This window comes from Mastigoproctus giganteus, chromosome 1 (assembly GCF_048544385.1).
Source record: "Mastigoproctus giganteus isolate SK-2022 chromosome 1, ASM4854438v1, whole genome shotgun sequence".
NCBI lineage: Eukaryota > Metazoa > Arthropoda > Arachnida > Uropygi > Thelyphonidae > Mastigoproctus > Mastigoproctus giganteus.
Window position 1 is genome coordinate 49,388,937 of NC_143575.1, and position 26,320 is coordinate 49,415,256.

The 26,320-nt window shown below is 37.9% G+C and overlaps 1 protein-coding gene across 2 annotated transcripts in view; it reads left to right on the forward strand.

The window, feature by feature from the left end:
- Positions 1-26,320, forward strand: part of LOC150090780 (putative polypeptide N-acetylgalactosaminyltransferase 10) — a 238,742-nt gene that overhangs the window by 57,912 nt on the left and 154,510 nt on the right. For both annotated transcript variants that reach the window (XM_090372664.1, XM_090372653.1), the window contains exon 2: positions 10,158-10,441. In XM_090372664.1, coding sequence (XP_090228790.1) covers positions 10,259-10,441 — 183 coding nt within the window. In that variant the 5' untranslated portion in view covers positions 10,158-10,258. The remainder of the gene's footprint in view (positions 1-10,157; positions 10,442-26,320) is intronic.

Consider the following 26,320-nt stretch of genomic DNA (forward strand, 5'->3'; position numbering starts at 1 on the left):
TTAAAAGATCGGTGTTTTCCCCCAATTCCGCTTCGTCACTTTTTGAAGTTGTACAAACACTGTAAAGTCTAGGTGGTTTATGTGGTGTAGTGTCGGATTTTGTCGTTCATCTGGCCATTTAGCTGAGGATACCAGTGGAAAACCATCGACCCGTAGTTTCCTTCCTGGGCGCGGGGAGCCCGGCCAGGAAGAAGGAACTCAAGCTCTGGCGAGCCGAACCCTGGCGTCGCCTGAGCTAACCAGGGATGGGGAAAAATTGATGAGAAAAGGAGCGTTGGGGGTGGTAGTTCACGTTTGGAGGATTGGCAAAGAGTAAGAAGGTGAAAAACATTTTCACCGGAAACTTGAAGGTCGGGGACAGAGGGATACCCCTGCAGAGGCAATCCACACTTCACATGGGAAAGTGTTAAGAGCAGCGAAAAGTATTTAGGGTGGTAGCACCCACCATGCGAAGGATAAGGTAAGGAGGTGGATAATACGGGTCGGGCTCCAGACCACGCTCAAATAACTTATCACGGAGGGGGACCCATGCCCTGTTAGCAGATAAGAAGTTGTCATAGAAGACCTAACCATGAAATAACTCCAGGGGTTGTTGAATTCCACTTGCGTGATATTTTCTTGTTACTTGCCTAAAGTCACTCTCGTCTCATCTGTTTTTTGCCAGACACCAGTAAGTTCCTTCCAAATCCTTTTCTTCTCACGTTTAAAGTCATTGGCTGGGTCAGTTGTAATTCCAAGCAATATCTTAGACTGCCTTTTTTTCAGTTAATATGTCAAACCCTGGAAAGCAATGTATAAATCTACAGGCCAAATATTTGGAGTGCGTTGTTTGAAACTGTCCTGGGAACATTACTGATTGTCAGAACGGGTCTTTTTTGTGGAGATAATTTTCTGTTTCACTTTTACTTTGATAGTTTTTGGTACCAAACGCTTGCTGCATATGATATAATAGGTAAGAATATGTTTTTGTAGTAAAGGGACAATGTTTTCTTTGATAATCCTCGGTCTTTTTTTTGGAGATACTAATGACAGAAGCTGTGAAATTAGGGATTTTGTCCCTCAGTTTTATCACACGAGGCAAAAAACTGAGTTTATCATCTAAGGTGATACCTAAGTCTTCAATTTGGGATACATAGGGGATTTGAGCATTATTTAGTCGGATTTTGGAAGGTCTGTTATAGTTCAAGTGGTTCTTGAAAGTCATGAAAGTGGTTTTACTGGGGGATATTCTCAATTTGTTAACTGTAGCCCATGCCATCGAATCATCCAAGACAGGCTGTGTTTTTTTCTTCAGTTATTCTCCTTGAGCATCCATCCATCAAGAACGATCACCAAGTCGTCGACATAAGCTATCTTGTTGATACCATCGTGTACAATTGTTAACCCTTGATCTAGTATAGCGTTCCAGAAGAGGGGCCCCAACACAGACTCTTGGGGAAATCCTCTGGAAACCCGAGTCTGCTACGTAAATGTTTAGCCATAACCTTGATATATCTGTCACTAAAGTACGATCGCAAGACATTATAGATGTATGTATCGCAGTGTGCGGATCTCAAGGACCTGAGGGCGTTTTCCCACCATATAAAGTGTCAAAGGCGTCCACAAACACAAGTAGTACGTATTTAGCAACTGAGTTGGAGACATGGTTGTTCAGAAGATTTATAGCGTCTTCAGTCGACCGCCTTTTCTTTAAGCCATATTGTGCATAATTGATTTTCTTCTAACATATTCCGGAGGCTAACATTCGCTCAAACAACTTCCCAAATTGCGATTTTTACGTCATTGTTAAATTATATCGGTTTATAATTGAAAAAAAAAAAAAAAAAAACTTTAAACGAATAGAAAAGCGTTGTTCATCTCTCTCTCTCTCTCTCTCTCTCTCTCTCTCTCTCAGGTTGTGGTAACTAAAAACAGCAAGTTCATTTGCTTTTAGTCAGAGTATGAATATAAACAAAAAGTACCTGTATATATTAAGTAATCTTATATTCATTCAAAATGCATCAGCCATAAGAATCTCATGCAAAATTAAACACGCACAAGTCTGTGCTTACAACGTGTTTCATTTTACGCTTATATGGAATTTCAAGTACTATGTGTAACGTTACCTTAAATAACAAGTGCCTTATCAGTCTATCTTTTCTTCTTTGGTTTTTAGAAGTAAAACTTAAAGTTCCATTTGACCATCGAAGCGTAAAATTACCGTAAGATGGAAATAAACTTGATATTCATGAGTTGGAGTCTTCTGCATATTTAATTTCAACATTTCAGTGACAACGAAAGCAAAATTTTTCTAGAATAAATTATTATTCTTGTTTAGTACGTATATTACGATGGACTGACCTCATGGAAGCTGTTCCTTCAACTTCCTGCCTGCCCTGAACTTTTTTTACAGTGCTACACGTATCTAAATAGGCGACTGGTATATCTAGGTTACACGAGCTGGTTTAAAAGTATGGTACATTGTTTCGTAAGAAGATGGTTATTTAGTAGAACTCCTCCGAAACTGCATAAAACGATTTGACACACTATAGAAGAGCTACGTGTGACATTTAGATATTATGCGGAAGCAATGTCGACTTCTCTTACTCGCAGTGCACTGATCTTTATAATCTAATTTAATGTATAAAAGCTCTAATGGAACCCCTTCAAGTTTCCATTAGCTAAATTGATGCAAAAATTCGAATAAATTTTTCAGAAGCCCCTTCTTACCAGTATTGAGAAGTTATCACTGCATTAGGATGAGATGCTTATACATGTTATGAGAAAATAGAACACAATTACCGAACTTTTATTTCAGATTATTTTGTGAAAGGAAAAACACATGAAAGAGTGAATTCTAAATAAAGATAAGTAATTTGTATTTTTAAGTGCTCGCGTATGTGTTTATCCTTTGGCCCTCAAATGAGGTAAAAAAAAAAAAAAAAAGTAAGTAAAACAAACAAAAGGCATAAATATTCTGACATCATTAAAATATCATCATCAAAGGTAATTTAATTTTGGCACATCTGTGAAGGCAGAGTTAGTAGGCAAAACTTAGTAATCCCTGAAATACTGAGATAAATTCTCAGGATGCCACGTCATTTCCACGTTTTTCAGGCAATAGAGTTTCATTTTTCTGTATGTGCAAAATACAGAATTATAGCTAACAGCTATAATTTTGTATAGCTGTTATGTTATAGCCAAAATGCTGACGCATTTTGTCTATGGCGTAAGAATAGCATAAGCGTAAATATTTATATATGAATTCATTATAAAGGCTCAGAGCATCAGGTTAGTTGCAACTATTCCACTTTACCATTACAATAAATATTAAGTTGTCAATGTTATGTAATCGGGGTCTTCACTGTTGGATGGCCAATCACGTTTTCAAAAACAAGGAAGGCCCTGTTGTTGAGATTTTGTTCCTTACAAGACATCTTCACGAAGAAGGGAAGTGAAAGTTTTTTTTTTTTTTTTTCCCCCCAGATTTTAAATTAAAAATAAACGACGTAAATCGGAGACTATATATAATACTTTAGCGACCTGAATTACCGTGCTATATGTACTTTTATCTACGTTCCAACTTACGGTTTTAAAGTAAAGTTAAAATTTCACATCTTAAAATTGTTTGTAAGTTGATGATAGCATAATTAAATATAGGGTTTACAAAAAGGAGAGAAAACTGAATCCTTTTGACGTTGGTGGTAAAAAAGTTGGTAAAACTGAGTTCTGTAAAACAGATCAAGCCGACTCTTAGAACCCAGTTTACAAATCCTGTATAAAATTTAAAAGAAAATTGCGTATTCTAGCTGAAGCATGAAATAGTGTTTCTGCATTGATGCTAAACAAAATTACTTATATCTGTTTAATTTTCGAAATGAAAATAATTTTTAGTAACAATTTGTTACTACATTTCGCATTCTGTTACTGCGAATCTATTTCGCAGTAACAGAATTCGCAATAACAGAATACATTTCGAAGTAACAGAATTATTTAATAATTCTGTTACTGCGAAATGTAGTACAGGATGTTGCTGTTCTTATATTTGAGAAAATTAAATTTGAGTATTCTATATCTTCTGATCTGTTTTATTGTGCAGAAAAACCCCGTAATGCGTCTGCCCCTGCTCTTTACAAAAATTACAGTTTTTTTAAAATTATTGCCTTTCCGAAAAAATCGTATTCACACATATATAACTCTGCGTTTAAGGAAATGTTTTAAGATTTCTTCAAAGTAGAAGGCGAAAAAAACAGTAAACTGACCTTTAAGTGATGATCATTCTGTACCTTCGCGTTTGACCACAAATCATATTTTTGAACCTCCTCGTAGCTTAATGATACTTAAGACAAATGCTCTGTTGAATTGAGATCCATAACTATCCAAGCCTGGGAAATAGGGAAAGGATGCAGTTTTATTCATCAAATCACTCGTGTGTATGAGCTCGATATTCACTCCCGAATATCATCGAATCCTGGTGTCCTCTCCATCTCAACAAAACGTGACATTCCATAATTTCTCGCTGATCATGGGTCAATGGCTTCATTTTGTTTTCTTTGTATGTTTTACCTACCATCTACAGGAAGAAGTGGAAGTCATCAAATAAGAATTTTCTTTTCTAGTATCCAGTTCTGGTTGTCTTTGTTTCACTGTATCCATTTCTTTCTATTGGGTAGTGGACGATGGAGTATTCTTGCTACTATAGCCTACTCTGTACAGACTATCTCAGTAAAACCACAGTTGTACGATATAATGCAATCCCATTTGTTGTTAATTCACGCTGACTGCTCGCTAGTGGCAGGCTCAGTTTCTTTGCTGGATGTTCCTAATAAATTGTCCACGGAGTGTATGCTTTTTAGAGAGCATGTCTAGCACATTTAGTTTGCTCCCAATATGTAGCCATGCGTACTGTATAGAGTTATTATTCATGTCACATTGCAAATTTGCTTCACAAAAGCAGATATTTTGAAATAATACAGACATTTGGAATATCCTGTTTCGAAAGAATACCTGCACTTCATTTGCACTGAATTAAAGGTACATCTCATTTTGAAACAAGTTCAGTTTCGCATTTTCCAAAGCAAAAATCAAAGTAATTTAAGATGTCATTTACATTATTCGGTCACAAAATACGTCACTTCTATCCATTTCCAACAGGCTCTTGAAAAGAGTACTTTCTGTGCATGTAACGTCAGTAGGTTGAGATGGTGCATATATCTGCGTTTAACACTGAATCCTTTGTTGTTTTTTTTAGTGGTCCCTGCTCGCTCCCTCACAAATTGCATTTGCCCTCTATGAAACGTCTGTGCATAGTGGATATCAATTCTGATTGCCATTTGACTTCCAGGGAAGTTTACAATTCCCCCCCCTCTCTCTCTCTCTCTCTCTCTCTCTCTCTCTCTCAACTGTTAAACAGGACCCTTGCAACCGAGTAAGTTATCCTCCTCTCTAAATTGGACAGTACAACTACGAAAAGTTTGACGTCTTCATCCAACAAGAAGGAATTCTATTCGTCAGTAGATTTGTGTTCGTCTGACGGCTGTCAATTGCCAGCTCTCAGGGAAGTTCTGAGGATCAGCCATTGCTGCCTTCTAGAAATAATTGGTTTGTGCATCCATCCAAAAAAGTACCACTATTTCAGGCTAAGACCAACAAGTTAAAAAAAAAAAAATATAGTAAACAAACAAATAAATAAAACAGGAAAATACCGTTGAAAGATAATTCTTCCTCTAACAACATTTACAATTTCGCAGTCTTCGGAACTTTAATAAGACCTAGAATATTTTTGAAAACATTCTGCTGCAACAATCAACACTTGCTATGGACCACTATAGGTGATGCCAGTATGAATAAAAGAAAAGGAGGCTGACAAGTTAGGTCGTATGTAATTTTTGAAGTAAATTTAAATTGTACATTATTAATATCGATGCTAGAGTACTTTAAAATAAAAGTACTGTATGTAGAAAATGTACAATCTCAGATTATATTACCTGTTTTCTATACATTATCAAAACATATGTTGCTATTCGAATTGATGTGACACAGCCAGGACCAGGTTGTTATGACTAAAAGCACCTGTCTCGGGTGCAAGGCATGAATGGGCACAAGAGTTGAGGAATTTAATGATATACTTAGCTTTAATGATAGATACAAAATACCTTACCATGGCTCTGTGACATGATATCACAAAACAATACAAAATGTCTGTAAATAATAAGTTGAACTCCTCTGACTGTTACACCCAGGCTATCCCAGAGCATAGACAGAATTTTTATTTTATTTAAAAGCTTGATTAAAAATTTAAAGCGTTTTAAATTCATTTAAACCTGATTTTGATTTAATCAATTCATTTAAAATTAATGAAATAAAGCAATGTTACACAATGTGCACACAAGCTAATTATCTTTCATTACTTAATGTGGTGTGAATGTCCGCGAGGCGTATCATTTCCATAGTTTTTTTAGATTTACATAAAATAAAAAGTAAATGCATTTTAGGACCGGTATGCGACTTCCCCTAGTTATTTGTAGCTTTCTTTTCAAAGAGAAAAAGTATTTCTTGTGTCGACAACTATATACAAGACATTGCAAGCAATATCTTGTAATCTCCTTTCTGCGAAGTGTTTAATAATATTAGAGGTGTTTAATATTTTTCGTTATTAGAAGAGATGGACATTTAATAAATACAATTAAAAGCCTATGCTTTTAATTGTATTTATTATTATTATTTCTTTACGAGAGACGTTTTGAAAATTTCATAGCTTGAGTACGAAGAGTTTATTTGAGGAGTCTGGTAACTGTCTTACTTTTCACGTTTCAATATTAGTTCCCTTTGGAGTAAATACACTTTCGCCGCCCATGCTGCAATTCGTTGATTCCGGCCGCGAAGAAATTTTTTCTCTCGGGCCTCTAGGAATGCATTAACGCCACTGTCGGTGAGAAAATGGATGCCAGCCAGGTTTTATTTTTTTTTTGCTTTCAAATTAGCATTGCAGCCATAGTAATGACAGACTTGTTAGCAGGCGCGTTGTCTTGGTGGAGCAAGACTTTTGTTTTCTTAGGAGTTTGTTTTCGTTTTCACGTAACTGCCTCGCAAAGTATGCGTAATATGCCCCTGTGACTGCATGACCTTTCTGAAAGTAATCCACTAGCAACACTCCATCAGCATCCCAAAAAACCGATGCCATCACCTTGGCAGCAAAAGAAATCTACTTGGCTTTCTTTACAGGGAAAAAGAGTTGTTTGAACTGCCACCTTGTCTTTGGCTGAAAGTGATGGACCCACGTCTCATCCATGGTCACACACCTTGCAAGGAAATTTGCTGGATCTGTTTGAAAACGATGCACATGTTCACTTGACAGGGCTAGCCAGGTGGGTAAAGTGCCTGTCTGGCAACCCAAAGGTCGCGGGTTCGAATCTCGCCTCGGGCTTGGATCAGAATAAAAAATGCAAAAACTTTGGGAGGTGCATTATGGCCAGAGAAGTCGATGCGACAACAACAACAAAAAAAAAAAAAAACAACATTGTTCACTTGACAACTCTTGTGGGTTATTGTTCTGCCGTCAACAACTTTAGGATCCATCGTGCTGACACCTTTTTCATAGCGAGAATCGCTGTTGTTATGCGGCACACACGTTGAAACGAGATGCCCAACACGCTGGCAATGTACCGAACTGTCACTTGCCAATCACTCATCACCAGATCATGCACACTGTCTGCAACTTCTAGAGTGGTGGACGTTGCAGGTCTTCCACAGAATGGATCACTTTCCAGGGTCTCCCTTATTTAAATTCTGCTGCCCACTTCTTAACCGTGGGAAGGGGTGTCCTTCCCCAGTGTTGTAACCATATCCTCATGAATTGCCTATGTTTTAGTCCCTTTTTTCCCCAAATATTGGATGACTGCACGGTGACTGGTTTTTAATTGCCATCACCTGTAATTAAAAAAGAAGACTTTGTTAAAACTGCATGAAACTTGGTGGGTTACCGTTTGAAGTGTTATTTCATTAAGTACAGACTTTTTTAACACTGTACCACTATCCTTGCATTCTTAGGCCACGAACTTTTGAAACCCCCTTTTTATTTGTTAATTAAACAAAAAATAATCCAACATGGAGCTTGTGTTTTATTGGTTTATTTTGTAAATTATTTTATTTAGCTAAATATAAATAACAAGTACCTTGTGTTCTTTTTGTGTCTACGTTTCCATACGTTTATGGTCAGTTCAATGCTAACAGCCCGTATCCATTCAGTAGGTCTGAAAACGGGTTTCAGCAAAACCTCGAAAAGTAGGAAACCTGTATTAATGTAGTAACACTTCAATAGATATCTTAAAACAAATACTCACTTGGTGTAAGTCTCATTTTCTTTTAACTTTAATAGTTTTTATTATGCTGTCAGAATTATTTCCAAGGGCAAATGAATCAATAAGAAACTCTCTTTAGTGTTGCATCCTCTCCTCCAGCTTACCCCATAGAAAATTATATCATAGGCCAAAGGACAATTTTTAGATAATCTAGTCGATCGTTCAATCAAACAAGTGTGATTCTATATAAGATTAAGATTCTATTTGTTAGAGATAACAATCCTTTTAAAAATACAACTGCTAAAGTTAATGATGTTTGCGAGTTCATCTGCCATCACATTATTTTGGAAATTTTCTAATTGTTTTGGGATAATACACATTTTTAACTTTTCATTCTTTCTGTTATAACTGAATGTCCTTGTTCTGCTGTTATGGTCACAGAAGAAGATACCATTTTTAAAAATAATGAAATTATCTTTAAAATATCGAAGTTCATACGAAAGTTATTAGTATTTCCAAATAGACTGATTATTCATACGTATCTATAATGGGTGATTAATATGAGATTGTGATGCAAGTCAGAACTGTACGCCGACCGGGCTAGACGGGTGGGTAAGGTGCCTGCCTGGCAACCCAAAAGGTCGCGGGTTCGAATCCCGCCTTGGGCTTGGATCAAAGTACTACAAAAAACCTTGTGAGGTGCATTATGGCCACAGAAGCCGATGCGCCAACAACTACCAAAAAAAAAACAGGACTGTACAGTATGGATATAGATGGAAACTTGAACAGAATTCTATTTTCAGTACTACATTTAAAAAGCTCGTAAATCATTGGTTCCATAACTTGCATTTCACACAGTGCCAAAAATACAAATGGAAAACCAAACTTTCCTTGCAGTTGCGCCAAAAGTATCATTTAAGTTCAGCTGATGGTATTCGTAGTTGAAGCATCACTTGAAACCCGGCCCGTGTTCGTTGTTTGCTGACTGCGTTCCTTTTAGTATTGACCAGTACTTTGCGATAAAGTCAATCGTAAGTTTCTTCTTAGACCTGTTAAGAACAGTAAATCGTCGATTATCCGAAGAGGATTACTTAGTTTGCCTTGTTAGCACGCTTAGTAATTATCTTTTAGCTTTCACATCTTACTTGTATCCCTCTTTTCCAGTTCATTTCCCAGCATGACCTTTTTTTATCTGTTAAAGACCTTAAGAATCTTATCAGATCCAGCCAGAAGTTTGGAAATGTATATTTGTGATAGTATTTTTTCACTGACTTGTAACATGCACATGTTTTTGTTGAGTATATACTCGTAGTATAATTCAAAGACTTGACTTCTTTTTTTTTTTTTTTTTTTTCCTTTCGTTATTTGTTAATTTTGGATTTTTGATGAGCAAAGGTAATCCTTTCATTTCCGAAATCGATATCATCGGTTCGAGAATATGAGAACTATCGTAGTAATGGAAAAGTAATGAATTTTAGTATCTCGCTATACATTTAGGCAACAGGATATAATTAGAGGCCCCACTTTTTTTTTATGGTCACTTTTGGCATAAAGTTTATCTGTCGTTTATTGACTGGGTGTGTTTTCAATAAAACAGCCTCCATATGCATTCATTTACTCTTATCTGTCAAGGTACCGAACTTTCTTAACTTTCAGTATCCCGAGCAGTAAGTGGCATGTTGCTAGGTTAACAGCACACCAAGCCAGTGAACGAACGATGTCTTTTATATTTAGACTGGATTACTGTGGCCGCTAACTTCATTAAGATATCTGTTTTAGCCATAAAATATCTTACAAAAATATTTTATATAGAGATATATATTAATATGTAATTAACCTGTTAATATTATTTAATGGTTTCTGAATTTTATTTTTCAGGGAGGAACTTTTCCCAGTAAGGACTGGAAATCGTATCCACAACCCTTATGCTTCCTTCTCCTTAACTTGTCTTCGTCGCACCATCCTGTCGAACATCTAAAATGATTCGTCGGAACAGTAGACGGATGTTGAAGTTCATTCTGACGGTCGGAATCGTGATGGTGTGTGGTACGGTGGTTGTAAAGATCGTCTTTACACCGCATATTCTGCAGGACCCGGATGTTGAACTGCCAGACAGTGCTGGAATGATGCCACAAGCGCCTGAAGCCTTACGAAAGGCAAAAGTAAGTTAATCTGTGATTTAGTTAAATCATTCCATAAACGGGTGCTTTAAATTTTATTAATTTGAATAATTTTATTGCGTCAAACAGCAAAGTTAGTTGGCTGGGGTTCAAAAAGATGTTTTTGTTTAGCCAAGTAGGGTGAAATATTTTTAATACTTATCGAAAAAGAATGTATTATTTTGAGCATATTACTTCTACTGCAGACAGAAAATCCAGCATAATGTTGGTTCTACTGAGAGTAGAAGTTTGTTCTATTTCCGTAATATACACGGGTGTTCAAAGAAAGTGCATCACCTAGGAATTTCACATTTCCAACCCTTTTCCGCGATGGTATGTTACATTAATGACTAGCAACACAAATAGAAATATAAACAAAATATATTTATTAATACATGTAGTTAAGGCAAAGTTAAGTAATATTTGACAGGTGCTCTCAAAATATTCCAAAATGAGCATTTGCAACCTTTATACAACAGTTTTGGTAAACACGACAGTTATGGCTGAAATGTTATCAGAAGCCCTCAGTTTCCTTCAGTTTATCATTTTAAATGGAAAACAAAATGAAAAGTTCACTAGGTGCAAACTAATATTTAGTTGAACCGCCTCTGGCCCTGATGACAGCAGCACACCGTCGAGGCATTGACAAGATCAATTTCTGAAGATAATCAACTGATAGTTCGTGATTCCAAACACGAATTATGGCTTCCTGAAGTTCACGAAGGGTCTTTGGTTTCTTTCCGGCAACTGCAGATTCCACACGATCCCAACAGTTTGCTATAAGATTCAGGTCCGGGCTGTTTCCTGGCCAGTTAAGAGTTGTAATCGACCGTTCTTCCAACCATCCATTTTTTTCAGCTGTAACAAATGTAAACACATTACTGTCGAACCTCTAATGCAGAAATGAATCTAAAGTAACTACAGAAGTGCCTACTTACACTTTTCGCTCGATGACAAGGAGCAGAGTCGTCCAGAAAGATGCAGTTACTTGGCAGGTTGAAATGGTCTCTAATGGTTGGCAGCAATTTGCCTTCCAATATAGCCAGGTATCCATTGGCATTTACAGATCCTTTTATAAACTGCAGGTGACCTATTCTGCGATACGAAATGCACTCCCCATATCATTTGGCTGATAGGGAATTTCACTGTAGACACCATACAGTCTGGATGGTATTCTTCTCCACTGAAAAAATAACTGACTTCCACTGCTCGGGGGTCCATTTCACGTGCTGCGGGTGTGAAAAAAAAAAAAAGCACATGTAGATGATAACAACAGAACTCACTACTCCTAGCACCAAATACTAACACTTTTTCAGGGTCTCGATACAGAGTTTCTGTACGATCACAGAGGACAAGGTGGAGATGGGCGTCTGCCTGGGAGGCACTCCGATACCGGAACACACACACGCGCGCGCATATACACCCTTAGGATGGATATATCGTGAATGTATATAAATTAATTGTATAAATTAATTGTAAATTAATTTATCTTGGAATTGTACATAAACTTTGTGTGTAAATAAATAAATAAATGAATGAATGATTGAAAATTTGACATGCTCCTTAGACCAAATTAATCCGGCCTTTTTCTTATTTTGTGTGAGGAGGGGCTTCTTCTTAAGACCACGGGCTACAAGTCCATTTTTGAAGAGGCGTCTTCTGACTGTTGCTGCACCTGCTACCACTCCTGTATGTTCTTCCCATTCTCTTTTCAGCTCCGACGAAGAAGCTTTACGTTTTTTTAAGGCATAAGCGCGTCAAAACGCGATTCTGTTTTGGTGTAGAGACTCGTTTGCATCTAGTTCCTTTTTTCCTACCAGCAGAATCAGTATTCTTGGGTTTGGAAAGAAATTTACTCACTTTCGACTGATTACAAGACACACTATAAGCAATATGACGGGAAGAATATCCTTCCTCACGTAAAGCAAAATAGCACCCTTTCTTCGTGGCGTCAACTGCACGTAACTCGCCATCCTGACAGTCAAGGAATGACTATAACTGTTGCAGAGCGTGCTTATATAGCTGAAAGTAACAGCTGATGCAATATTACGTTACCACCTATGCATGTCAATCTTATTTGATGCAATCTGTAAGAAATATTGCCATATACTTACATGATGCCGTGAAGGGTACTGTAGAGTCGTGGCACCTGCGTGTACCGGTGAACCTTACAGTAAAGATCTTGTTTATTTATTCGGACGACAATTACTTTCTTTGAACACCAGTGTATGAAATGTTTCCAGTGGAATGCAATGGATGCAGAGTATCCCAGCCCACTAAATTATAGCATAGTTATAAAAAAAAAAAAAAAAAAAATGGTGGGAAGAAGCGAAAACTGTCCATGCACTCTATCTCCAAGATAACGCATCCTGTACGTTAGTCGATGGAACATAAAGTTTTTTTTTTTTTTCTCGCGAATAAATTCAAGACTGATCTGTTTCGGCACACAACCTTAAAGCCACTGAAAAGATCAGACCAAAACTGAAACAATCGATACTCTACTTTCGACTAGCTAATGATTCTATAAAAGTTTGGGGTGGATGGTACTTTCTCCTGTAGAATCTTGCCACTAGCACGAGTTCTTTTGTCGATTTTGAGGTTTTAGAGAAATTCGTAACGTAAAGGGCTGCGTGTAAAGTGAAGGCAACTGAGGCAATCGTCTGGAACTTCTAATTTGCTTATATTCGACTGGTCGTTATAATAAATCGCACCTTACGCTTGGGTACCGTAATCACAGATCAACTAAGTTTTGCTAATAATTGATAACGACGGATATGAGTAGAAGTAAACGTACCAACTGTGTTGTGCTGCACTTAGGGTGGTAGAAAATAAAAAATACCTGGCAGTAATTGTGGAGTCACATATGTAGTTTTCTGTCAATGACATACGGGTATTTATTGTCGATGATATACGGGAATTTTGCTAGTAGGTTAAAGGAGGTGATTATCCCTTTGTATAAGGTGATTATCCCTTTGTCTGGCCACGCCTTGAGTACTGCGTACAGGTCTGGAGGCCTCATTTTAGGAAGGATGTAAAGTTGCTTGAGCGAGTACAGAGAAGGGCAGCAAGATTGGTGAGGGTAACGAAGGTTGTGCTCCCCGCTTGTTGCCCTTATCTGTGAGGTAACCTGATTGAGGTGTTCAAGGCCTTGAATGGGTTGTCAGGCTTAATTCTGATGGGACTCTTCCTCTTGCTCAGATTACAAACCTGCTGGAGCGAAAAAATCAAATTGAGGAAAGACAGTTGTAGAATAGATGTGCGGAAATTTGCCTTTAGCCAGCTGGTAGTTTATTACTGGAACAAACTTCTATCTGTTTGTTATTATTTGTTATTTGGTTTTTTTTAGGAGCATTAGCAGCTAAGGCCATATTGCTCCGGGAAATGCGGTGGTCATTCCTTGACCTTTCCGCATCCTCCGTATTTGGTGGTGACGGGCTCGAACCCCGGTCTAATCAAGAAGCGTGTGCTACGCACTGCTGCTCCTTCCCACCTGGCTACGGAGGCGCAAACTTCTATCTGTCGTGAAAGTTGATAGCTTAAATGAATTCAAGGAGGAACTGAACCAACTTTTAGAAGGAATGGATGTGCGAAATGGCTTTTTTGTTTTTGGCCGATGCTTCATCAGCGTGCTTTCTTGCATCACATGCCTCTACTACTACTCTGCACGGTGCTTTACATATAATTGTTTTCACATTTAGATTAATATTCAGTTTTATTTTATACTTAACAAATAAAGCTGTAGGTTATCGGGCCTTTAAATATTAATAAATTTATTGTCAGTACTGCAATCAAAGTTAAATTTACGTTACACCTATATTTAACAAATTAATTATACACCTATTTCTATAGTACCTTACCTTGATCATAGAGATCGTTTAAGCACTGACGTCATACTGCGTCCCTGTTTCGGTTGGTAGCTGTATGATGATGGTATGAAGCTAAATTGCAGCGTCTGCTGTTACAACCACTCCTGAGAAAAATTTTCCAGAACTGTGCTATTTTTTCAGATAGGTATCGTTAGTGAAATTATATATAATTTAATACTTTAACTTAATCTCTTTGATTAGATAAGCATCGTTTACTTATTGATTAATAAAAATTGTGCAGTGAGCTAATAAAAATGCTACATTTACGCTGTTCAGATCATCACGTGATTAAGTGTTGACATGTCACACGAAGATTTACTTAATCTGCCGATTAAGTGAAATCTTAATCGCTTTAAAGGAACTTTAGCGACTGTAAAACAAACTGGGCTCATCGGCCTATACAGGCCGATGAGCCCAGTTTGTTTTACAGTCGCTGTCGTCTTGCAAGGATTGGCGTGATTTTTGGCAAAGGTATGGTAAGATGGACTCTTACGAACTCTCAACTATTGTCAGCATTGTTTCATAGAAAGAATCTTACCGTCTGAAGAAACGTGATGAAAATATAATAGTCCAATCGAACACATCCGGATTTCTTGAGGATAGCTCAAAGGTTAAAGTTGACCCGTAGAGCATTTCGTAATTAGTTTTCTTTTTATTCAACATCGACACAGCATACTTTATCCTTTTTTGATTGATCAGGATAAAAATAAATATATAAAAATCGGACGCCTGTTAGTTCGTGAATACTGTTTATCGTATGGAGCTTTGTTCGCATGCAAGATTGGGTGTAAGTTGGCGATTGGCTCGGCAATTTAACCTTACTTTTCCATTTATGTTGCTTCAGTATTCTGATAATACTCAATATATGATTTATAATTAATTTAACACATAGATAAATGTTAATCACAAATTAATTAGCGGATCGGCAGCTTTGGGAAATTGGAATTATGAATTTAATACTGATGTGCAAAGTAATTTGCAGTGCAGTTCCTCATCACAAATTATATAGTATTTTCGCATCCTGCTTCTTGAATTTTGTTATCAGTTGACCTTATCAGCATTACTTTTATCTCACCTTTTAGAATTAGTGAGATATTTCTTTTTCCCCCCAACTACAGTTAACATTTTTGCTCTGGGTTAAATTTATTGTCATCTAGTGACAAAAGATCATACTTTGTTTCTTGGATGGTTGATATATTCGTACTGTCTTCTAATTCCTTTATTTGTCTAACTTAGCTTGAACGCGAACATCCTTCTGTAGATTTTTACCGAGATAGCTAATGCTTTGAATGTTTTCGTCCAACCTATGGAAGAATGCTAGCTACTGTGCTGACTGACACATTGACAAGCATTATCAGTACAGACGTATTAGCTTTTCTTTTTAGATTTACTCTTGCCGTCTTATCAGTAGAAGCATAAGGTTTTTTCCTTTTGGTGATTTGACTATTTCACTGTCAGTATCCCAGATCTTTTTCGATTATCTTAATGTTGTACTTACGAGGGCTGTTTAAGAAAGACTTTTTTTTTTTTTTTTTCCCTCTTGGTATTTTCTGATAATGCTTTTAGTCAGAGTCGGGATGAGCTATTTCGGCGCCCGAGGCAGTTACTTGAAAGTGCACTCCTTTCCTTCCCAACTATTTCGTCTATAACAGGTCTGAAGTTCTTAAAAAGTTCATGAACGGGACATTGAGTTTAGAGGAAAGTACTTAATTTTTTTTTTTTTATTATTAAAAGGATTCTCCTTTTCGAACAGCTCATACTTTTATTCTGCTTTCCCCGGTGTGGGAGTCTTAAAAATTTGTTAATGAATGATTTTGCCCTGTCTCTTCTTTAGGTGTATACCAAGGGTGAGCTCCAAAAAATTAATGTTCTGATGAATCCTTGTTGGAAACTTATTACTCATTCTTTAATATAATGATTTTTTACCATTCATGATCTGTAGTTCTTTCTGCTATTTAGTATTATTAGTAGTATTATAATGCTAAATGATCCTAGGAAGCGAAGTTTCTACGTCTTCCAAAAAAAAAAAAAAAAAATCACTCATGCTTTTTCCCCATTGTCAAAAAGTGATTATGCAATTCCGCTTTGAACTTTACCAAACACTCCTTGTCTACCTTGAAAGATAATTTATTCCAGTGATTTACAACACCCTTCTTGAAGGTAAACTTCGTGAGATCCAACTCTTTCTTATTCCCTAAGATTTTATATTTGTGACCCCTCGTTTTTCCGGCTAGTGAGAATATACTTCTCTCTCATTTTACTGATCTTTCAGAGCCTTATACATATCAGTTAGGCTTCCCCTTTCCCTCAGGATATCTGGTATCTAAGTTTTGCAGTCCCTGCCTTCTAAATCATTCTTCATATGGACATCGAACTTTCACGTAAATCCTCTCTGGAAGCTCTATCTTTTTTGCAGGTGTGGCCACCAGGATTAAATACAGTATTTCAAATGCGGTCTCACTTCAAGGTCCCGTTTATCATAGACACTGTACCATGCGCCTTCCCAGTCGCCTGTTTACACTGCATGATAAATTTTATATCTGTTTATATCATAATCTCTAAGTCGTTTTCTTCCTGAATTATCTTTTAACTCCCCCCACTAGTTTCTGTTTATGCTCCAGGATTGCTATACAGGGTTTGAGAAAATACAAGAACATTGCCGTATTTTGCAGTTGACAATTCTGTCTATCATCATAAGAAGAACGGTCAAGGCTCGATAAATCGTTCTAAGGCGACAAATATGAAATTTCATTAAAAACATTAAAGTCCGCACTTAATAACTGGACTGAGAGTCCAGTTATTATGTGCGGACGGACAAAGAAATAATTGCCAGATTTCTGTTCGTCTGATTTAATGAAATTTGGGATTACTTGACATGTTTTTTTAAAAGAACGAAATATAAAATTTCATGAAAATCCAACCATTAGAAGTCGAGTTATTACACGTGGACGGACAGGATGAAGACAAGACAATAGGCGCATTACGTATGTATGCTAACGCGCTAAAAGGAAAAGATATACTAATTACTGGATTTTAATTGGTAGGAGTTTTGATGAAATTTGAGTTGGATTGACAAATTTTTAGAAGAAGAGCCAAACGTAAAATTTCATGAAAATCTATCCACTATAAATCATGTTATTACATGCGGATCGACAGACATGAAGACAATTTGCTCCTTATTCATATACGCTGACGTGCCTGAGAAGGCATTTTGGTAATGCCTTATATTGATCCGGGTTCGAATCCCACCTCGGGCTTGGATCACAGTAAAATACAAAAACTTTGGGAGGTGCATTATCCCCATAGAAGCCGATGCGCCAACAACTAACAAAAAAAATATATATTGATCCGAATATTTAAGTTTCGAGAACATCCAGTGAAAAGTGGTATGAGGTAAGATCAGGGGATCACAGCTGATATTTTTCCCCATCCTCTTGAATTACTTCAAAAAGTTTGTGGGAAGCTTATTTCATGATAATAAAGCAACTTGTCCGGCTGAAGACTGAATATTTAGTTGTGTTCTTTTGTATATGGGGCGCATTATAGCCTTAGTTGCTAATGCGCCGTTAAAACCCAACCAACCATCTTGTATATGCGTTAAGTCAATGGAACTGTAATAGTAGTGGCATGTGATGCAAGAAAGCAAGTGTATGAGCTTATGCAGCATCAGCCAAAAAAAATCACACCATTCCTCCAAATGCCTGTCCAGTTCCTCCTTAAATTTATTCAACCTATCAACTTCCACAACGACAGATGGAAGTTTGTTCCAGCAAGAGTGCATAGCACGCGTTCCTTGAGTGGACCGGGGTTCAAGCCCGTGACTACTAAATACGATAAATATTTGTATTGGCGATTTATTGTAAACTCTACTGACTTGGTTGTCGTGCCGGAGTATAAACAGAAAAACAAACCACCCGCTGGCTAAAGGCAAATTTCCGCACATCTATTCTACATCTGTCTTTTCTTAATTTGAATTTATGCCCCCTTAGGTTTGTAATCTGAACAAGTGAAAGGATCCCATCAGAATTCAGCGTGTTCAACCCATTCAAGGCCTTATTGATCTCAATCAGATCACCGTGCAGGTGCCTAGTCTCCAGCCACTGCAATTTGCAGAACTTAAGCCTCTCTTGGTAAGAGGATCCCTTCATTACCTTCACCAATCTTGTTGCCCTTCTCTGTACACGCTCAAGCAAATCTACATCCTTCCTAAAATGAGGCCTCCAGACCTGTATGCAGTATTCAAGGCGTGGCCTGACCATTGCCTTATACAGAGGGATAATCACCTCCTTTTCCCTGCTAGCAAAATTCCTATATATCATTGACAAAACCCCATGACCTGCCCTGGCAGCCTGTCTGCATTGCTCCGAAAACTTCATATCTGACTGCACGATTACTCCCAGGTCGTTTTCATTTTCTACCACCTTAAGTGTAGTACCACACAGTTGGTACGTTTCTCTGGGGTTATTTCTACCCATATGCAGTACTTTGCATTTGTCGAGGTTAAACTTCAGTTGCCACTTCTTAGCCCATCTGCCCAAATTATCTAGATCCTATTGCAGTAGCACACTGCCATTACTGTCATTAACAACCCTGCCAACCTTTGTATCATATGCAAACTTCGACATTAAGCCTGATATACCTTCATCAATATCATTGATAAATATACAAAACAACAGTGAACCCAACACCGAACCCTGTGGGACTCCACTAATAACATTAGTCCACGAAGAGCAGCACCCATTGATTACCACCCTCTGTCTTCTCCCACTTAACCATCCTTTTATCCATTGTAGCAACTTACCCTTAATACCATTCTGCTCCAATTTGTACAATAGTCTTCCATGCGCAACAGTATCAAAAGCTTTCCTGAAATCCAAATATATGATATCAAAATTATTTTTTGCATCCAGTTCCTTTGTAACCACATCATAATATCCTATCAAATTTGTCAGACAAGACTTTCCCTTAACAAACCCATGCTGTATCAAACCTAAGTGTGTACTAGCCACGCTTCAGATTAAAACGCCATTTTGAAAACAAAAAAAAAAAAAAAAAAAATATTGAAATAGAATTTTACATTAAGAGAAGAAACCAGGGATGAGTCTTTCGAAATTCAGGAAGAGGTTTCGTGTTGTCTGCATGGAACATCGTATACTTAATTTATGAGAAAGGATCCGTTTAAAGTATTTTGATTAGTTTGTTTGCTTACATTCCATAAAAATGCTCAAACGTGTAGTGTAATTGAAATCCGGCAGCAGGGATTGTGATATATAGGTATGCTAGAGTTTCACGTAGGTGAAGGATACATTCACATGACAAACGTGCTACTTCCGTCAAGTGCAGAGTGTTGTTACTTACCGTATACGCACCAGTCTGATCAAAGTTGCAAGTTCATGTTGGTCCGAATTCTAAATCAGTCCGAACTGAACGAAAGATAAGCTTTTGAATTACGAATAATAATGGTCATACATAACAATAATAGATAATGAAATAATAAATAAATTAAAAAAATGATAATATAGTAAAGCTCGCTATCAGACTAAGGGGTGTAGTTCGAATTACAGAATATCATAGATATGTTTAAATATTTTCAAGTTCAGTAGAAACAAGCAGATTTATTCACAATCCATCAACTGACTGGGACGCAAACACGACGGAAAGAAAAAAAAATATGAATATATTTCTATTTAAAGCGAAAAGCGTTCGAATCAAATAAAGCAGAAACAGTGTGATTTTTAAACGGTAAAGATTGTGTTAAACGTTAATAACTATAAATTTAATCAGACGTAGACTGTCTTTCTTCAATCGTGTTGTCTCTGAAGAAATCGGAATTATTCTGACTAAAGGTTCCGTTGCACTGCTGCTTCTTGATGTCATTTTTCCTATCGTGTAAAAACATTTTTCTAATTATTCATCAGAATTAGTAAATTTACTAAGGTTATCAAGGCAGTTTCTGCGTTAGTATAATTTAAAATTTTCTTACCTTATTTTTATTCGCTTACTACTTCACCCATGCGTCCCCCCCCCTGAAATACTGTAATTTTATCATACGCTTCTAGACACGTTCTTTCATCAACCAAATCAATATCCTTTTTGTCCGTTGTGCCACACTTTTTGACACTCAAATTAGACACTCAAGAAGTGGCCACTCTTTATTAGGTACACCTGTCCTTTTTGTGAACTGGGGTGCTCCATACGAAGGAATGTTGCGTGCGTGCAATTTAGTGTGAGAATGAGGAAGGCTGAAGACTTAAGTGGCTTTGAACGAAGCATGATAGTCGGACCAAACACGTTGTCTCGGGCACTGGAACTTGCTGCGGTTTTCAGGTACGACTTGACTTGTGTCTCGGGTGTGTCGAGATTGGTACAATAACGGATTAACATCACAGCTTGTCGATGCGAGGCCAACGGAGGCTGACAAAACTTGTGCAGGGTAACATAAAGGCTACAGTTAGTCAAATAACAGCCGAGTATAACAGTATTAACAAAAGATGCATTTCTTTTAAAAGCGCACAGCTCGTCGTACCTTGGATGGCAGCCGACAGAACGAGATGGGTTTTCCTCCTGTCAGTAAAAAGCAAGAAGGTACATAAGCAGTGGATTCTTGGGTCCACTAATTACAGTGGGCTTAGGAACATCAACACTAGTGTTGGGGAAAACGTTGTCCGGTGGGCGATGAATCCCGGTTCTTGCTGCATTACACTTGGAATAGGAGGACCTAGAATATAGCGAAAACACCAAGAGTCCATGGACTCATCCTGCCAGGTGTCAGTAATGCAAGCTGGAGTTAGCGGTGTAATGGTGTGGGAAGTGTTTTCGCGGTACACATGGCGCCACTTGTTACTAGTGGGGCAACCTTGGATATCACAAGTTATCTGGAAATTGATTCCATTAGGCGCATCCCATTATGGCTGCAGTGTATCCATTGTGAATGAATTCTTCCAATAGGTTAATGCCCTGCGTCATAAGGCCAGAATAATACAGAACTTGTTCCGAAACATGAGAGTGAATTCAGCCTACTGTCTTGGCTTTCCCAGTAACCAAATCTCAATCCAATTAAGCATCTGTAGGACGAGACGGTACGAGTCCCGTAGAGAAAATAACCTCAACCATCTAGTTTGAAACGACTGTGAGAGGCAGATGATCAACGGGGACCCAGTATCGGCACAGTTTTGACATCTCATTGAGTCCATGCCACGACGAATCCAGGCTGTTCTGGAGACTAAAGAGAAATCTACTCGCTTATTAGGTAGGTGTGACTGCTCTTTGTATATACTGAGTCCATAAATAAAGTGCTTTGAATTTACTCAGCATTATAGGCCGCCGTAGCCGAGTGGTCAAACGCGCGGGTGCATAAGTACACTTGCCTTGAGTGACCGGGGTTCAAGCCCGTGACTGCTGAATACCTGAATACAGTGCTGTTTCTTGTATTCTGTCTATCTTGTGAACTCCTGACCGTTTGGTCGTCCCGGAGTATAAACAGAAAATTTATTTATTTTATTACAGACCGCAATTTAGGAAACTAGACAAGTCTGTATGTGTGGATTTACAAGTTTTTTGTCAATAAAATTATCGAGGAAGCTCAACGAAAATTCTTCCGGATGGAGGAATAAAATTTCGCTTGAAATTCTTAGCGATTTGTCTCAACAAGCTCGTGCCATTGATTTCAGCACTTTAGTAAAACGAAACTTCAGAGGGTATTATTTTTGAGCCGTCGTCCATTCTTCAGGTAATGGTATAAAGTGTTCAGTAACGTACTTTCGTCAGCTGTGTGGGTATTAATAATTATTTGAGACACCACCTGAAGCAGAAATAATTTATCTAACATGATAAAGGTATGTATAATAAATAAAAAAAGATGAATCCATGTCGTTTCAATTTTCAGTGTCTGAGGTACCAGACATAGGTACCTCCATGATTTGTTTGGATTGCTTTGCTATGCAGCATTACATTCTGATAATTCTATCTTTTGAAATTGGTATTTAAACTGTTTATCCTAAATTGATTGGCTGGCAGACATGCCTTTTGAGAGAGAGAGAATTACAGCAACAGTGGAGAAATGTTGGAATGAGAGGAAAAGACTAATGGATTCAATTTTAAGATAAATTGTCTCTTCCTCCAGAATAGTACTCACTTTATCAAGCAAAAGTATTTTCTGACTAGCAGTTTATCGTACCAATAAGTGGATACGCAAACCAATGGTAATGGTGAATTATTTCATTATACAGAAACACGCAATAAAAGCATTCCAAAGGCGTATTTAATATAAAATGCCAATTGAAAATATAAACGGTCCACATAGAGAATGGGTAATACTAATAATAAAAAAAAAGTAATTTTTAGTGTGTTGTTACTATAGAAATTGGTTACTTCTGGAAGCAAGATTTTCATCTGAAACTTGTTAAACGTGACATCCCGACATGCGCAGTAGATTCTTTATGACAATTGCAATCAAATATATGCATTGCATAACTTGGAATTTTTATTTTAAACGTTACGCTGATTTGAATTTTCCCCGCATCTTAACGCGGAAGGTTGGTTTTTGTAGTAGTAGTAGTGGCATGTGATGCAAGAAAGCAAGTGTATAAGCTTATGCAGCATCAGCCAAAAAAAAAAAAAAAAAAAATCACACCATTCCCTCCAAATGCCTGTCCAGTTCCTCCTTAAATTTATTTAACCTGTCAACTTCCACAACGATAGATGGAAGTTTGTTCCAGCAATTAACCACCCGCTGGCTAAAGGCAAATTTCCGCACATCTATTCTACATCTGTCTTTTCTTAATTTGAATTTATGCCCCCTTAGGTTCGTAATCTGAACAAGTGGAAGGATCCCATCAGAATTCAGCGTGCTCAACCCATTCAAGGCCTTATACACCTCAATCAGATCAACGCGCAGGTGCTTAGTCTCCAGCCACTGCAATTTGCAGAACTTAAGCCTCTCTTGGTAAGAGGATCCCGTCATCCCCCTCACCAATCTTGTTGCCCTTCTCTGTATACGCTCAAGTAAATCTACATCCTTCCTAAAATGGGGCCTCCAGACCTGTACGCATTACTCAAGGCGTGGCCTGACCATTGCCTTATACAGAGGGACAATCATCTCCTTCTCCCTGCTAGCAAAATTCCTATATATCATTGACAAAACCCCATGACTGGCCCTGGCAGCCTGTCTACATTGCTCAGAAAACTTTATATCTGACTGCACAATTACTCCCAGGTCGTTTTCATTTTCTACCACCTTAAGTGTAGTACCACACAGTTGGTACGTTCCTTCGGGTTACTTCTACCCATATGCAGTACTTTGCATTTGTCAAGGTTAAACTTCAGTTGCCACTTCTTAGCCCATCTGCCCAAATTATCTAGATCCTGTTGCAGTAGCACACTGTCATTAACAACCCTGCCAACCCTTGTATCATCTGCGAACTTCGACATTAAGCCTGATATACCTTCATCAATATCATTGATAAATATACAAAACAACAGTGGACCCAACACCGAACCCTGTGGGACTCCACTAATAACATTAGTCCACGAAGAGCAGCACCCATTAATTACCACCCTCTGTCTTCTCCCACTTAATCATCGTTTTATCCATTGTAGAAACTTGCCCTTAATACCATCCTGCTCCAATTTGTACAATAGTCTTCCATGCGCAACAGTGTCAAAAGCTTTCCTGAAATCCAAATATATGATATCAAAATTGTTTTTTGCATCCAGTTCCTTTGTAACCACATCATAATATCCTATCAAATTTGTCAGAGAAGACTTTCCCTTAACAAACCCATGCTGTGTCTGAATTATTGCTGCAGGTTGTGTACAAGTTACACCGTATTAAACGAATATTTGTTAATCCACCGATATCTGAACGTTGATAATAAATCGAAAATCTCAATTAAAGATCGTATAAAAATTTTTCCTCTGAAGAGGGCTTCTGTAGGCCGAACTAATAACTTTGTATGCAAATTGCACTGAAATATAGCAGTGGCATGTTTCCAAGAGTTTTAAAAGAGAATAAAGTTGCCACCGAGTTCATGAAAGCAATTCTGGGAAACAAAATGTAAAACTTGTTCAAAGCCATCCTAGGTTCATGTCATGGCTCTGTGACCGATATATTGCTGTCATAGAGTGCTGTATTGCAGATCAGCTTGGACTGTAACTGCCCTTAGTCTATAAATGGGTTCAAGAAACCGGTCTTTATTCAAGGCAACTTTCGGTTTGCAACTTTAACTCCAGATCTGACGAAGATAGATCCTTTCCTCTACCTTTAGAATTAGCTGATATCAGAACGCCCCCTCACTTAAGATTCAGTCCTCAAACAGTTCCTTGACAGACTTTTCATCCGAACAAAAGAAGTTACTTAGAAGCCAAGCATTAAGGAAGAGGAGAAATATAATGAACACCTTCGTGTCACAGTCATCTGGGTAAGAACCTGGAACTTGTTTTTTGCCCTAATTTGGATTTAATTTCTGTGTATTTGAACGAATCGATCATCAAATCGATCCTATTTTGTCAAAATTAGCTTTAGCCTAAACATGATAAAAGAAAATAATAATACAGTATACATCTAGTGACAAATTGTAATGACTATAAATGGAGCTTTCAGGTAAACGGACCCTTTCTTCAGCATTATAACGTATACAGATTCTAACAGAATATGAACGTTAGAGATAAATTTAACAGATAAAAGAGTTGTGCGTGCTCTGGTGCGTACATGGCCGCGGATTGAGCATTTATATACTAGATTGTCGTTCATTGTTGGTGCACGGACGTGTGTGGGTTTGCTGCCAGCGTTTGTCGAGCTTCAAGACAGTTGATTCCAAGATAGTGTAGTCTCGTGCCCTTGCAGCGATTCAAGATTCTTGAATTGCATGATATGTTTGACGATTCTAGCCAAAGGCGGGATTGGTCGATCACTTCGTAATCACGTTTAGGGTTAAGGTCATGGTGGATCGTGACACCTGTATATCATGACAAGACACCATGCTCTTGCAGACCGTCGTCACGGCTCAGAAAACTTCATTTTTTTTTTTTTTTTTTTTTGTCTTGGCATGAAATTTTTGCAGCCGGATGCTCTTCCTGACCCCAACCCTCACCCTTTATCCGGGCTGGGGATATGCACTGGTCATTCCCTGACCTTTCGCATCCTCCGTATTTGGTGGTCACGGGCTCGAACCCCGGTCTAATCAAGAAGCCGTGTGCTACGCACTACTGCTCCTGCCCACCTGGCTACGGAGGCGCCCTCAGAAAACTTCATATCTGACTACACAATTACCCCCAGGTCCTTCTCATTCTCTACTACCCTGAGTGTAGTACCACACAGTTGATACTTACTCTGGAGTTACTGCTACCCATATGCAGTACTTTACATTTGTCAATGTTAAACTTCAGTTGCCACCTCTCAGCCCATTTGCTCAACTTTTCTAGATCCTGTTGCAGTAGCGTACTGTCATTAGTGTCAGTACGCTGCTGCAACAGGATATAATGTCTCAGGCGTAGATAGCAAGGTTTTTACCCCCAGAAACTGGGGTTTTTTTCGTCCAGCAAATTGACCAGTGAACACACGCAGTTTGACACAAATACTCACCACCAAATACGGAGGATGCGGAAAGGTCAGGGAATGACCACCGCATATCTCGGAGCAATATGGCCTTAGTTGCTAATGCTTCTAAAAACAATTAACAAATTAATTAACAGACAAATACGGGTAGATGTATTAAATTATTGGTGACCCTAATATAATAATAATAATACCCCCATGGAACCACTAAACCTATATTCTCTGAAATCCTATAATAGTTGTGAATTTTTATTATAATATTTCCAGTACTACTTTTTTATAAGCCATATTGCGTAATAATAAAAATTATTATTAAATACCTATACATAACAATTCTCTTTGAGAATTAAAAAAAACTTTTTTTTTTCTTTTCTTTTTTTTTGGTAGTTGTTGGCGCATCGGCTTCTGTGGCCATAATGCACCTCCCAAGGTTTTTGCAGTACTTTGATCCAAGCCCGAGGC